The 15874-nt window shown below is 43.2% G+C and overlaps 2 protein-coding genes and 1 non-coding gene across 4 annotated transcripts in view; 1 reads left to right on the top strand and 2 right to left on the bottom strand.

Annotated features, from left to right (window-relative positions):
* Positions 1–2508, bottom strand: part of SMAGP (small cell adhesion glycoprotein) — a 28237-nt gene extending 25729 nt beyond the window's left edge. Inside the window, exons 1-2 of the mRNA XM_066265170.1 lie at positions 2329–2508; positions 1495–1566 (exon numbers count right to left, since the gene is read on the bottom strand). Of these exons, the coding sequence (XP_066121267.1) occupies positions 1495–1528 (34 nt within the window). The 5' untranslated portion in view covers positions 1529–1566; positions 2329–2508. The remainder of the gene's footprint in view (positions 1–1494; positions 1567–2328) is intronic.
* A 3579-nt stretch (positions 2509–6087) lies between these two features.
* The window catches only part of BIN2 (bridging integrator 2), a 39275-nt gene continuing 29488 nt past the window's right edge, over positions 6088–15874 (bottom strand). For both annotated transcript variants that reach the window (XM_066265150.1, XM_066265142.1), the window contains 4 exons: positions 12025–12760; positions 9676–9756; positions 7306–7380; positions 6088–6530 (listed from right to left, as the gene is read on the bottom strand). In XM_066265150.1, the coding sequence (XP_066121247.1) occupies positions 6501–6530; positions 7306–7380; positions 9676–9756; positions 12025–12760 (922 nt within the window). In that variant the 3' untranslated portion in view covers positions 6088–6500. The remainder of the gene's footprint in view (positions 6531–7305; positions 7381–9675; positions 9757–12024; positions 12761–15874) is intronic.
* Positions 11336–11519, top strand: LOC136321449 (U2 spliceosomal RNA). Its single transcript, XR_010728684.1, has one exon. It is a non-coding gene; the product is annotated as a U2 spliceosomal RNA (small nuclear RNA).

Genomic DNA, 15874 nt, shown 5'->3' on the forward strand with positions numbered 1-15874 from the left:
AAAATTAAAAAAGAGCCTGACCAGGCGGTGGTGCAGTGGATAGAGTGTCGGGCTGGGATGCAGAGGACCCAGGTTCGAGACCCCGAGGTCGCCAGCTTGAGCACGGGCTTATCTGGCTTGAGCAAAAGCTCACCAGCTTGAGCCCAAGGTCACTGGCTCGAGCAAGGGGTTACTCGGTCTGCTGAGGCCCGCGGTCAAGGCACATATGAGAAAGCAATCAATGAACAACTAAGGTCTCACAAAGAAAAACTGACGATTGATGCTTCTAATCTCTCTGTTCCTGTCTGTCTGTCCCTGTCTGTCCCTCTCTCTGACTCTCTCTGTCTCTGTTAAAAATGTAAATAGTTCCCCTTCTGCCCAAGTGCTAATTCCTTGGCTAGCTGCTGAAGCATCACCTCTTTATCCCCAGGCAGGTTTATTTGGGAGGTCCTCCGCCCTCTCCTCAGGAACACCCTCCAGGGTAAGTGCAATCTCTGCAGTTTCACACATGACAAGGCTACCTTTACCTGGAACACCAGCTACACCCTGCTCTGCCTGTATATATCTCATCCCTCCACAAGGGTAAGGGTTCCATCCCTTCCCCACTCATGAAGCCTTGCTGACCAATCTAAACTTCTACACATTTCTCCCTTTTCTTATCTCTCACCAGACAACTCTAACAGTCTGAATTGTGCGCATCACCAGACATAGAGGACACTGCTTTAGACTTTCCTTGGGTTGTCACTCACCTGTTTACACATCAATAAAACAGAGAATGTCTGTCCCAATGACAAATGAAACTGTATATGAAAACAAAGCTGTATAGACCAATCAAGTTTTTATTTCTCCCTTAACTTATCTAGTACATAATGAAAATAATCAGTGACTATATCATTTCATAACCAGCTCAGCTTAGTTATGAAAGGAAAGGTGGGAATCATTCTCAACATGAGAGATGGATCTCTGCCTGAGCACAGCTCCAGGAACAATGGTGTGTGCTACTGGCGAGTATCATCAGAGGAGCGGAATTGGAAAGCAGGCAGAATTCCTTTCCAGGTAAAGGTGGGTTTTTAACAAGCATCTAATAATAATAATAAAAATAATAATAATAATAACCAATGTTAATGAGTGCTTATTAGACCTGAGACACTGTACTAGGTGTTTTATATAGGTTGTCTCATTTCATCCTCCCAAATAACCTCATAAAATAGGCACTATTTTCCCATTTTACAAGTAGGAAACTGGAGCTTAGAGGTTAGATAACTCACTCAGGGTCACAAAGCTTTAAGTGGTAGTGCCAAGAACTGGCTCAGGTCCATGAGATTTAGATTCAAGCTGCACTAAAGTGCACACTCTAATTGCCTAGTAGTAGTACCTTTTCAGCTGTGAGGGAAGCAAAGAGGGGTGGGAGAGTCTTCTCATCTGGCTTGAGGCCTCAGGGAATACCAGGTCTGGGCTGGGGTGAGCATGTTGAACAAGCCTCTACCATTCCCACTGAAAAAGGACTTCACCTACCTCCTAAAGAAGGCATGGTTGGGAGGCTGGTCATTGCGGGAAGTGGATAGGCACCGTGAGGAACAAGCAGATCTGCACCAAGAGGGGAAAAGATAGGCATGAGGTGGGTGGACACCTGCTTGGGGCTAGAGACAACTGGAAATCCCAGAAAAACCGTTGGTGCCAGATTTTCTGGAGTTCATTCCCAACTCCCTCTTTTCCCTGTGGAGCTAGCTTTAAACCCTTGTTTGGTTCCCCTGAGTATCTCCTCAGGCTGCTGTTACAAGTGCATATCCGTGAGACCACCTGTATTTGGGGTGCATTATCTCTTAACGTTCTACCCCGACATCCTTTCACTGGATCACAACATTTACCTACAATTTCTAAAAGACCGAGCAAATTAGGCCAAAGTATGCAGATTAGCAGCGGCCCAAGTTTCACCAAATCGCAGTAACTGGTACCTAGTTTTTTCACAGCCGGATTTGGGCGGAGCCATCCCCTCGGTGTCAGGAAGGGGTGTGCAGTACCTGCGCCCAGGCTCGGGGCCACGAGGGGCTGAAAGGTGCCCTGGGGTTGGAGGTGGAGGTTGAGCCAGGCAGAGGAAACTTGAGGTGAGGGTCCTCAGTTGCCTTCTGGCTGTAGACAACCAGTCCACCGGGCTTGGTCCACTCCCCTCAGTCCTCCTTCATTGTCCACTGCGCCATCCGCGCACAGTAGACTGAACTCCACTAGCCGGCTACTAAGACTGAACTCCACTTGGCCGAGCCCGAATTTCGGGCGCCGTGGGGACCCCTCGACAGCTCGGCTAACTTAGGGTCTCGCCCTGCAGCCCCACCCCCAGCCCTCCAGCGTTACCAGCACCCGGTGGGCTCGCTGCGAGGGTGGCCCAGCAGCCGAGACGCCAGCTCCAGACGAGAGACAAGCTCCGGCCGCTCCCGGTTTCAGTTCCTGCGGGGGACCGAGGTGGCGGCAGTGTGAGTGTGGGCGACCGAGCTCGCTTGGCTCTCCGCCCTTTTCAGGTCCCCTCCTCCGCATGCTCACCTGACCGGTCTGACGGGCTCTGTGGAAGGGCCGGCGCCACTCCGCGCGTCCTTTTGAACTACACGAGGGCGGGAACTGCAGAGCTCCGCGCAGAACTACCGAGGGACACGAGCAGCCGGAAGCTGCGGAGCGACACGCAGAGTTAGCTGCGAAGGCCCGCGAGGGGGTTGGGGGGCGGCCGAATGGGTGGGACAGGAAAAGAGGAGAGAAACCGCCCTCTGCAATTCCCTCTGCCCGCTGGGCCGCTTCTGCTTCCCGGGAGGAAAGGCTTGCCTTTCCTTCTTCGATTGTCACTTTAACCTCCTTCCGAAGCCGCTAGCTCCCTCCCTCGCCCCGAGCCTTGGGGGCGTGGGTGGGGGGGATGGCTGGGAACTGAACCTTGGCTAACTGGGATCTGCCCGTTTCCCCACGATCGACATTTTTTGAGTTTTCAACCAATGTGGGAAATTACATTTACTTGCGTTTGCATATCATTTACGTAAGTAGGTCTGTGTCCAGAAACTTGGAGCATAAAGGTAACTTAGTGACACACCGCGGGTTGGAAAGCGGGAGGCAAGGTGGAGAGAAAAATGTCGGGCGATCCAGATTTTCCTTGTCAGATGTTCATCTGAGGTAGTGGAGTTGCACGGACTTTGGGTTCAAACAGTCCCAGCTCGGCAGCTGGTTAACTGTGACTTGGGGCAAATTACTTAACATTTCTGAAATCTGTTACCTCATCCCTGAAATAGGGAACTGAAAATAATGTCTGTAAAAGCCATTTCATTTCCCAGGCACATTTCATTTCTTGCACATGCTAAGAACCTCGATTTAATGCCATACTTTAGTAACCTCTTGACTCACTTCTTTGTGGCAGAAAATGTTACCAAATGAATGACAAACACAATGACTAAGGACGGGATAGTAGGCTCTGAAATGGGCCCTGTGCGTGATCTTGGGCAAATTCCTTGTTTCCTTTCTTATAGGGATAATACTTATCTCATAGATTTACTCTGAGGTTGTCTCATAGAGTAACTCTGAGTTAATACATCTAAAGCAGTGGTTTTCAACCTTTTCCATCTCATGACACACATAAATTACTAAAATTCTGTGGCACATCAAAAAATATAGTTTGCCAATCTGACCAAAGAAAGGTATAACTTTGATTGATTCACGGTGGGCCGCTATTGTTGTGTTGCCTGTTGTTATTTCTGTGACAATCTAAGGGAAAAGAGGTCAGTGCCCCTGACTAGTCAGGTATTGCATGTTTTAAAAATTCTTGCAGCATACCAGTTGAAAATCACTGATCTAAAGCATTAAAGCCTCACCTGGCACATAAATGCTAGCTATTGTTATCCTGCCTTCCAACTTGGGGTTATATAACTCTTGTGGTAATTCTGCCTTCCATCTGCTTACCTTTTATTCCTATAAAGAATTTTCTAGGTTTGGCAATCAGTATTAATACAGGTCAATAGAGAGATGGGGATTATGCATGTTCACTGGGGGACAAAGACTAAAAAAGAAAGTCTCAGAGAATAGAGGCATAATGTGAGAAAAAAAATAAGCAAGGGTAGTTGCTTTCATTCTTAAAGATGTTATTTGGTTGGTAAAAACTGAGGATAAAAGAGAATAAATTGATAAAATTCATTTTATTTAAATATATTTTCAAAGGCATAGCAATGATTACTAAAGAAGAAATCCCAAGTGTGGGGAAACTGCCACTCCAACCAAGAAAGGCAAAGAAAGTAACACATAGGCAAGATAAATTAATAAAAAAAAGGTCAGCTGGGCCAGTCCTCAGATAAAGAAGTCAAGAGAAAAGGAAATTCAAATCCTAAGGGTTAAATTCCAAAGGTGAACAGTTGCTTGCATTTACTGACAAGCTGACCAGGAATTCCAAGACAGGTTGAAAATTTTCATGTATCTTGGTTGGTCTCTCTCACAGGATATATTCCATTATGTAATGAACATTGTTAGAACCACAGACTCTCAGAGGCCATCCAGCTGGACTGACACTTTACTGATTTGTTATATTACTTTGACAATTTAGAGGTTAGTAAATAGATGCTCTCACAAGCATGTTTTTCTCTGTAATATGTAACCTTAAGTTTTGCTGGAACATAATTTTATCCTGTTGGCACATACTATTCATTTTAGAAGTGAAAACATGTAGAAAACTAGGACCCAATATGCACACACTCAGCACCATTTTAGCATATAATAAACAATACTGTAACTGTGTGCACTGTCTGCTCTTTGGTGTATCCCAGATATCATGGATACTTCTAATGTACTCTGGATATCTTACCTAGTCAATCTTGTTCTTCAAATTGCTAGAAGTCAGGAAGTAGGTGATGTTCTTGCAATTAATTCTACACAGAGATGCATACAGATAGATGATGAATGAAGACTCATGTGGTGACCTCAGCATCCCAGGTCAACAACACTCTATCCACTGCACAACCACCAGTCAGGCACTTCCCAAAGTTTCTTTGCAGTCTACCCTTCTTACTACCACCCCACCAATGGTCTTCTTCCCATCGTTGTAGACATTAACATGCATCCCCCGCAACTGGGCCAGTCAGATTTTTTCTGGGGAATTTGGATATGGAAAGGACACACTGGCAGACGGTGGCTGAAGCTAAGTCTTCCAATGATAGCTGCCTAGAGGGGCAATCCACACATTCCTGCTATAGATACCCATGGGCTGGCTCTTGTCCTTTTCTGCTGCCTGGCTGTTCTTTCAGTTCTATGAGCTGCCTAATGCCTTTGAACATATCTTTTATTCCTTAATTGTGTCAGTTTGTTACTGCAAGCAGAAAACTCACACAGTGCACTTCCTATTTATCATTTCAGGGAATAGCACCATCAAATTCTAGTCTCTCAACCCTAACCTAGAATAGTTTCTTAAAACTTGAGTCATCATCATGTATCCACTTAGATACATCTAAACCAAGCTCAATATCCTGTCTCTGTAAAGTTCTTATTTTTTTTTACTCATCATTGTTTCTCTAGTACCTAGTCCAGTGCTTGGTACAGAGCAGGTACTCAATACATGCTTGCTGAATAACTGGAATAAAAGGTGACATTGTACATCACCCTTAAAAACAAAATCAAAGATGGATGGATGTCTGTATGTGTGTTTATAAGGGTGCCAGGACTTCAAAGTGAGTTTTCAGTGTTTTCACAGAAGCAAATGATAGAACTTGAATCTAGCACTTGTCATTCCCAATTCCATGCCATTTCCATTATGTTATTATATTTTGTATCCTTTCCCTTCACTTGGAATTCCATTTCTTCTTCTGTCCTGCTCAATCCTTACTAAGTACCAGATTATAAACACCAGACATAGCTCTAAAATGTAATCCTTTTCCAAGGGTGTTTGTTTATTAACCAAAGGTGGGGGAAGGGACAGGGTGTAGTACAGTATCTAGATTGAGGAGCCTATGGCCCATGCATCATCAGTTATAGCCAGGAAGCTGGAGGTCAGGGCTGTGACTAAAGCTTTCTGAACCTGGGGTAGAATCAAATCAATAACTTTGCCCAAGTGGAGAACAGTGTGCTGGGTTGAGACAACCTCCTGTGTCAAACAAAGAATCCATACATAGAATAACTTTATTTAACAATCTGAAATGTTCTTTTGGCTTTAAGTCTTAAAAAATGAGTGATAAATCAAAGATCTGTTTCCTAGTTTCGGAGTATGTGTGGTTTATGTGTGTGTCTACAGATGCTTTTGCTTGTTAGAGTCATTTTAGCCCCACTTCAATGTATAGTCTTATTATTTTAACAATGCTAAAATCTGAAGTATGTCCCAAGTCTAACAATCTCTTCTCCCAAGCCTGTCTCCCTCCCTCCCCTAAGGCTGCTCCTCTTTAGAAACCACCAGCATCCATGCTGGTTGAGAACCTAGAAGTGAATGTTGGATCTTAAGTCTCTCTGACTTATATACCCGCTAGCTGAGGAGTTTCTCTGGGAGATGTGTGGGGCAGGGAGGTCTTGGCAGTTCCTCTTCAGAGTTGTGCACTTTGAACTGTAGATACCTGGAAAATAAACATGATTGCATTAGATGCTCACCTGCCCTCCCACTGACCACTCAAGGAAGGTAAACACTCAGTTTGTTTCTATAAAACTATCTCATGTCATATGCTGTTGAGGGAAGTGAAACTGGTTGTTGGGATTATTGTCAAGTCTTGTTGCAGATATTTTTTATTACATCCTTCACCAAGTCTTTATGAGGATTCACAGGGGAAATTAGTTTTTCATCTTAGTAGTAGGAGTTGCTGTTCTCTGAAGGAATGGCATCATGAATTGGGTGGACTGATCAGATTTTTCTCTTCTTGGATGGTTAGAAAGTTTGGAACCAATTTTTTGATCCATCTTAGTAAGTTAATTTAATAGAATATATTTTCTGTACTTGCCTAGTTCATAGTGCCATTTTATGTCACTGCCACTAATATACTGAGTATTTTGTTATATTTTGTATGTGTATGTATTTACCTTTTTGTGTGCCTTTTGGATATCTTAACTCCTTTTTGAAATAAGCTCCGATATAACTAAATAAGTACTCAAGAGATAGAGCTTTTGTGAGTGGTCAAAAGATTCAAGGTCAAATGTTGGGAAATGGGCATGAAAACCCCAATTTACTCCTGGTTCCCCTGGCTCCCACCTGCTTGACTTTGCCCAAAGGATATTGTTCACTGCTGGGTTCCCCTTATAGCCCACAGTGAAGATTCTAGTCTGTAGCCAAACTTCTGTCCACTCCCAGTGACCAATCTTACCACCCATCCTGGTCTCCAGGTTATCTGGCCTCCTTACCTCTTCTTGAGGCTCAGGTGCTATGATGTTGCTGTCTTCCAGAACTGCAGAGACATGAGGCTGGAAACTGTGGCTCTACAAAAAAAAAAGATTCTGCAAGTGAGAGGTGGCTCAACCTCCCCAGCCTCTCTGCTTAGAAGGGCCTTCTGTGCCTACACTCTACAGGGTCAAAGTGCAAACATACAAGGCTGTTTCACTATAGCATGAAGACATCAGGGAATGCTTTACTGTCACCCTCTTTCACAGGTCAAGAAACCAAGATTCAGAGGGTGAAATGACTTGCTGGGACAGGTAACCAGGTCTTTGGGCTCCAGAGTTGTTTCCACGATCAGACACCATGTGATTTGTGTGACATGCATCTATACTTGAATATATGTGAGAGTCTGTGTGGGACTAACCCTCCTCCAGAATGCACTGCAGCTCTCACACTTAGATGATCCTAACCTATGGCAGTTAGGAGAGGCAAGTGGTAAAATGGTTTCTTTGGGGAAAGTTCTAGGTCAGTGGTCGGCAAACTCATTAGTCAACAAAGCCAAATGTCAACAGTACAACAATTAAAATTTCTTTTGAGAACCAAATTTTTAAACTTAAACTACATAGGTGGTACATTCTTTATTGAGGTAGCGCCCACACATGGTATTTTGTGGGAGAGCCACACTTAAGAAGCCAAAGAGCCGCATGTGGCTCATGAGCTGCAGTTTGCCGACCAGGATTCTAGGTTCTGCAATAGAAACCCAAGATGTGGAAAGCCTTGTCTAGGAGCTCCTAAGCCAGGGGAAGACCTTGGCACTCTTCAATTTAGAATGAATTTATTTTTTAATTGAGATTTTATTCATACAATATAAAATTTACCATTTTAAAGTGATTTCTATTAGTCTGAAAGCTTCTTGAAATTCTCTAATTTTTCCTTTAAGGAAAATTTCCTTCTTCTTACTCCTTTGATTCCAGGCCATGCGTTACCTTAAAAGTAATACTGCCTCCCAGAAAGTTATTCTTTCTCTGGTCATTCAAATGCTAAGCAAGAACAAATTTTCTCACAGTGATCTTATTTATCCATTTTATATATGATATGTCCATAATTTTGAGAGAAAATATGATTTATGATGCATCTGCAAAGGAAGTATAAACAGATCTTGAGGGCCTGGCTGGTTGGATCAGTGGCAGAGTGTTGGCCTGGCGTGTGGATGTCCTGGGATCAATTCCCAATCACAGCACACAGAAGTGCCCATCTGTTTCTCCACCCTCCACTCTCTACCCCTCCACCTCTAGCTTCTCTCTCTCTCTCTTCCTCTCTTGCAGCCATGGCTCAATTGGAGTGAGTTGGCCCCAGGTGCTGAGGATGGCTCCATGGCCTCTGCCTCAGGTGCTAAAAAGAGCTTGGTTGCTGAGTAACGAAGCAACACCCCAGATGGGCAGAATATCGCCCCCTAGTGGACTTGTCAGGTGGCTCCTGGTCCAGGCACATGCAGAAGACTGTCTCTCTGCCTACCCTCCTCTCACTGAAAATGCAAACACAAACAAAAAACAGATCTTGTAGAACATAGGCTTCAGAGGATTAATGACACTGATAGGGTAGGATCAAAGATGCTATAGATGCTTAATTCGATAGGAAAAATAAGTCTCCTCAGCTGATAACCAAAGAAATTCCACAGGAGAGGCTGGGAGTAAAGAACACTATAAATCTTGGCCTGACCTTGGCACAGTGGATAAAGCATTGACCTGAAACACAGGTCACTGGTTCAAAATCCTGGGCTTGCCTGGTAAAGGCACATATGGGAGTTGACGCTCCCTGTTTCTCCCTCCTTCTCTCTCTTTCATCTCTCTCTGTCTCTCCTCTCTAAAATTATTAATAATAATAATAAACCCACTATAAATCTCAAATATAAGGTGGTGACCTCAGGGGGAAGGAGGTTGTGTCCTGTACCTCTTTCCAAAGGAGGACAGTTTACTAGTCTATTCCTCTAAATAAGTAACATTTTGGTCCCCATAACTTCTACTTCAATAAGATTACTCCAAGAATGAAAATGTGTTTTATTATTTACTAGAGCCAAACAGAAACTCACTTTATTGCTGTTACCATACTAAAACCATGTATAAAAAGTCAAATTTAAATTAATTTTGGATTTTCCATACAGTGGAGTTACTCTTTTCAGTGCAGAAACATTAGTAGCAGCTACATTTTACTCAAAATCCCACATTTACCCTGTGCTTATTCACTATCCACATGCCCCGCATCTCTCTCAGTCAGCAGTTACCTCAGACTAGAAACCAGCCAAATAAAAGTTTTATATTTTGTTCTGTTAGGACTTCAGTACTTGATGTGAATCAAGTCTCAGGGAAAAATAATGTTGATGGCTTAGATTTTAGTACCTCAGGGGAGTCAGCCATGGTAAGTTTATTGTTCTCTTCCTTGTCTTCCATCTTACTTGCCTTGTCAGACTCTAAATAGACCTGTGGATCAAAGAGAACAATGTAGAAGAAAGTTCTGCACCTTCACACCCTGGATGCCACCCTGTACCCTTTGTCCATGTTAATTCTTCTCAGATAGCAGGAGTTTCCCAAGGTAGCATGGTCAACCTTCAGTGAGGCATAGGCTGTACTAGGGTGGTATAATTGGAAGGGTACACAAAATCTCATACTCCCAGATATCCACATGGCTCAGACCCTGGCCTCTTTCATTGCCTTACTGTCACCTTCTCTGGCCACTCTGTTTAAAACTGCAATTCAGCCCTCCCTCACTCCCCATGCCTTCCCCTACTTAATTTTTCTCCATAGTTCTATTAATAGTAATTTTCTTATTTATTATGTTTTGTATTTACTTCTCCCCTCCCTTACTAGGATGTAGATACAGAAAAGCAGAAAATTTTATGTTTGTTCACTGTAATACCTCATCTCCTAGAAAAGTTTCTGGTACATAGTAAGGGCTCAATAAGTAATTGTGGAATGAATGAATGAATGAGTGAATGAATGAATGGATCTTTGTCCCATCTAGTCAGATGTCTCACCAAAATCTTCTCTATAATGCACCTGACAGAAATCTTATGTATTAGCTTTTTTTAAAATTTTATTTTATTTTTATTTATTCATTTTAGAGAGGAGAGGGAGAGACAGAGACAGAGAGGAGAGACAGAGAGAGAGAAGGGGGGAGGAGCTAGAAGCACCAACTCCCATATGTGCCTTGACCAGGCAAGCCCAAGGTTTCGAACCAGCGACCTCAGCATTTCCAGGTCGACGCTTTATCCACTGCGCCACCACAGGTCAGGCTGTATTAGCTTTTAAAATCAAGAAAGGAAAACTATTTCTCAAAGTGGCTCATACCATTTGGGGTTTTGGAAGCCTGTTATCCTCTTTCCCCTGTATTTAAAAAAAGATTTTCCTGGCCCTGGCCGGTTAGCTCAGTGGTAGAGCGTCAGCCTGGCATGCGGGAGTCCCAGGTTTGATTCTCGGCCAGGGCACACAGGAGAAGCGCCCATCTGCTTCTCCACCCCTCCCCCTCTCCTTCTTCTCTCTCTCTTCCCCTCCCGCAGCCAAGGCTCCATTGGAGCAAAGTTTGCCTGGGCGCTGAGGATGGCTCTGTGGCCTCTACCTCAGGAACTAGAATGGCTCTGATTGCAGCAGAGCGACACCCCAGATGGGCACAGCATCGCCCCCTGGTGGGCATGCCAGGTGGATCCCAGTCGGGCGCATTCGGGAGTCTGTCTGACTGCCTCCTCGTTTCCAACTTCAGAAAAGAAAAAAAAAAAGATTTTCCCATACCATTTAACAGAGCTATCTGCAAAAGTTCCCCTTGTATTGATCCAAAATGTACTGAAAAAACAAAACAAAAACTTTACATACAAGGCATAGTTCTGTCCTCAGGAATCTCATAGAACAAGTCAAATCTCTTTGATTGCCTTTCCATATAATTTGAATAAAATATGACTTGATTTAGAAATCCTTCACAGAACTGGTTGCTCTCCAGAGGGTCTGTGTCTCTAGTTCAACACAATTTTTTTCTCATCCATATTCTCATCTTTCAAAAACCATCTCTATGTCTTTCAGCTTTTGGCTAAATTCAAGCATAGATACCTGTTCTTATCAGTCTGACACATCCTCTATCCAAGGACAAGATATTAAATGGATTTTGGAGGCAGAGAGATGGAATAAGGAGCTTGCTCTGTCTACACCAAGCATCGACTTGGTATCATAGTACCTCTGGGAATAGAGCACCCCGGTAGAACAACAACAAAAGACCATCTCTTTTGATTTCCTTCCTCTGTTGAGTTTCTTCTTCTAGTCTTTATCAATGAAATGATACCATGGAAATCTGCTAATGCCATTTTGCTTGAGGTCTATTTACCACAATCCCAAGTATGACAAACTGAATTGAGACCTTACCCATTTCCCTATTACAAAAGCTAAATAAAGCTCAGGATGCCAGTTGTAGATTTTTCTATTGGAGCTCCCAGAATTAGAAGCAAAATAGAAAATTAGTAGAGATCTTCTCATAATAATACTAGAGGTAAGCCCTTTGCAGAGTTGATTACCTTAAGAGTACATGCTCTGAAGATGTGAAACAATCATAAACCAAAAAAAGGTGATCACCCGAACATTCATGAAACTATTATATCTTATATAATGACATGAAATCTGATCAACTGTGGGACAATCTGGCTATAGTAAGATGATCTATATGGAGGTTATAGAAGAGAATAGAGACTTAGTCAGATGTGCTCTCACCTGAGGAGTCATCGAGGTGGGAGAAATATAAAGTTCCTCTGGGTTCAGGTTGTTGGTGTTCTTGTCTCTGTCCTCAGGACTTCTTACTGGCTTACCTGGTGGCTGTGGATCAAAAGAAACCTCCAAAGTGGCCCTAGGACTTGGAGTCCTGGGGCTGGTGGGTGAACCTTGTTCGGAGGCTGTAGGACTGGAGGGTATGTTCCCTGAGGAGGGCCTAGGGCTGGGAGTGGCTCTGGGTGGAGGAGGCCTATTCGGGGGTGCTGAGGTCCTCTGGACAGGGGCTCTCTTCTTCAGTTGTTCAGATCCTTCACTTGAGGTTCGGGTTCGGAGAACTACTTGTGGGGGAGGTGAAGGCTGCTCTGAAGGGATTATGGCTCTGCCTGGCAATGGAACTGGGGAGCCAGGGCGAACTTCCTCCTGGGACTCGGCACTCTCAATGGTGGAAGAGGGCTGGGCCTGGGTGGGGCCATTGCCAGTTGGCACAGGCTCTTCCTCCTCAGCAGAGCTGGCTTCTGCCTCTTCCTCCTCTATTTCTTTGTCTTTTAAGGGTTCTTCTCTAATCTCAGCGTTGTCTTCTCCCTGGGTTGGATCAGATGCCAGCTCTTCTTCACTTGCTGAGATAGAATCCCTATCGCTCATCAAGGAACGTGCAGAGGGACTGGTAGGTGAGGTAAGAGGGCTCGAGACAGTCGATGTTCGAACCGGGGACGAGATGACTAAAGAGCGTCTGTTGCTGCTAAAAAATGAAGGACATTCAGATTCAGAAAAGATAAAAACTGTAAGTTTTATTGAGTATTAAAAAAAAGCCCCAAAATAATGATGCATGCCATAGAGTAAAACAGAATGAAGTGATTTGAAATGATACTAGAAAGTTTGTATAATTTGCAATAATGCTTATATTATAAAGTGGGGTGAGAAAAAACTGTATCACAATCTCAGTTATGCAAAAATATATAAAGAAACTGGAAAGTACTATCAACATACTGACAAAATATTTTCTCTGTATTATATAGTTGATCATTATGATTCTGCATCTGCAAATTCAGACTCCTTGAATTTTACTTGGAACCCAAAGTCACTACTTGCAATGTATTCACAGTCATTCATGGACATGTGCAAGTTGTGAAAAATCAGTGCCTGACAGCACTTTCTCAGCTGAGGTCTAACAAGGAAATCTGCCTTCTTATTTCAGCTCTCACACTGCAAACGTGTCCCTTTGCCATGTTTTTCATGTTGCTGTACTCTACGTTCTGTTAGTGATTTAGATATTTAAAATGGCCTCCAAATGTAGTGCTAAAGTGCTAAGAGCAAAAAGACTGTGATGTGCTTTACAGAGAAAATATGTATATTATATAAGCTTTGTTCAGGCATGAGTTATATAGTGCTGTTTGCTGTGAGTTCAATATTAATGAATCAACAATATATATTAAATAAGGTGTCTTAAACAGAAACACATGAAAGAGATGGTTGTGTATTGATTGGTTGATGAACATGCTGGGACCAGGGGCTCACAAAAACCTAAGCCAGGCTCTGGTAGGGTATCTTAGTTGGTTAGAGCAGTGTCCCAATACACCAAGGTTGTGGTTCAGTCCATGGTCAGGGCACCACATCTGGGGCTTTGACCCTTTCTTTTTATTTTTATTATTTTTTTTTAATTCATTTTAGAAAGAAGAGAGAGAGAGAGAAGGGGGGAGGAGCAGGAAGCATCAACTCCCATATGTGCCTTGACCAGGCAAGCCCAGGGTTTCGAACTGGCGACCTCAGCATTTCCAGGTCGATGCTTTATCCACTGCGCCACCACAGGTCAGGCCTTGACCCTTTCTTTTTAAATCTACTTTTAGGCCCTGGCCAGTTAGCTCAGTCGGTTAGAGCATCATCCCAAAATGACAAGGTTGCGGGTTTAATCTCTGGTCAGGACACACAAGAGGAAGCAACTAAAGAATGAATAAGTGGAACAGCAAATGAATGCTTCCTTTCCTCCTCCCCTTTCTCCCTTCCTCTCTAAAAAAAAAAGAAAAAAAATCTACTTTTGCTAGGATGCACTTAATCGGAAGGGAGAGAGGGAGGAAATGAAACCTAACCCTGTGTTTCCACTAAGAATAATGGTTCAGTATTAACTAATTCAGTGTTGATGGTGACTTTACAGAACATAACTACCATTCATAACAAAAATTCACTAACATTTATGGAGTATGCTGGACACTGCTGAGTGCTTCTAATGTCAGCATCAACTTAACTCTTCTCCTCCTTAAGTGCCTATGTACTTACTGTCCACCAGCTGATTAAGCAAACAACAAATATTTACTTGACAGGTTATGTGCTGTGTCCTGGGCATAAGAATGGTAGAGATGGGGATAGGATGTGAAAGAGGTAAAACAAACAAACAAAATAAACCCTTCCTGCTAAGGGAGTTTCAATATGACATAAACTGAGCGATATACGGTTCTTTCTAGCACTGAAATTCTATGGGTCAGTTGGTTTAGAAGGCCCGAAGACACAGCAAGGAAACACCAGATTTCCCTACAAGGTTCTGAGACATTTTGGTTTAAGTCAGTGGTTCTCAAACTTTCTGAAGTCAGAGCACATTTAAAATCCTACAAATAACTGTAGGTGCACTATGTACAAATTTCCGAGAAATATGTTATAATAATTAAGTCAAATATTTAAGAAAAAAATATAAAGTCCAAGCGTGCTTTTATGGTAATTAAACGAAATAAATATGACAATTAAATTTATCCTGACATTAAAAAACATTTTTATGTTACATTTTTTTGAGTTATGTTTTTTAGAATTTGTAAGAAAGAAGGGTTAAAAAATAAAAAAAAATGACAAAAATGTTATCTTTTTATATATATAGATACATTCTTAGTAAGATTTAGTAAATTCGGCAGGTCCGGTGCAAATATGTTAAGTTTTCTCATTCTTGTGTTTATGAGAAACATGACCTGATGAGTCCTAGAGATTTCTTCAATGTTTGGGCATATATTTGAAAGGCAAACTCTCATTTCCTCATCAATACATTGAAGAATTCCTCTCTTTTTACTCTTAATTGTGTTGAGTGCAGAAAACCCCCACCATACATATCATCTTAACTTTACACCAAACAAAGGATAGAAGAAACTCGCCTCCAGTCTTTTTGGGGAACATGGGGGATAATGTAAACAGTCCAGAACCACAGCTTAACAGCCTTTTGCACCCTCATCAGTCAAGTAAGGTAGGGAATTGGGCAGACTGTCAGCTTACAGCCTATTCTCCACACTTCTGTCCCCCCAAAATCTAAACTCCAAAAACTCTGTTGGTGTTTTGGTCCCCAATAGGCACGTATCTCTCTGAAATACCATGGGGCGCACCTGAAAATCTTCTAGGGCACACCAGTGCACCCTGGCGCACACTTTGAGAACCACTGGTTTAAGTAATGGCAAGTTTCAAATGATTGGGCAATTAGAGAACCATGGTTTTCAATATTCAGAAGAGAGAGAGTTTTGAAGCAAAAGGGACTTCCTATAGGAAGTCCACTTTGGCTCTTTAATGATTCTTTTTTTTTTTTTTGTATTTTTCTGAAGCTGGAAACGGGGAGAGACAGCCAGACAGACCCCCGCATGCACCCGACTGGGATCCACCCGGCACACCCACCAGGGGCGACGCTGCCCCTCCAAGGCTTCGCTCTATTGCGACCAGAGCCACTCTAGCGCCTGGGGCAGAGGCCAAGGAGCCATCCCCAGCGCCCGGGCCATCTTTGCTCCATTGGAGCCTTGGCTGCGGGAGGGGAAGAGAGAGACAGAGAGGAAGGAGAGGGGGTGGGGGTGGAGAAGCAGATGGGCACTTCTCCTGTGTGCCCTGGCCAAGAATC

This window comes from Saccopteryx bilineata, chromosome 1, assembly GCF_036850765.1.
Source record: "Saccopteryx bilineata isolate mSacBil1 chromosome 1, mSacBil1_pri_phased_curated, whole genome shotgun sequence".
Taxonomy (NCBI): Eukaryota; Metazoa; Chordata; class Mammalia; order Chiroptera; family Emballonuridae; genus Saccopteryx; species Saccopteryx bilineata.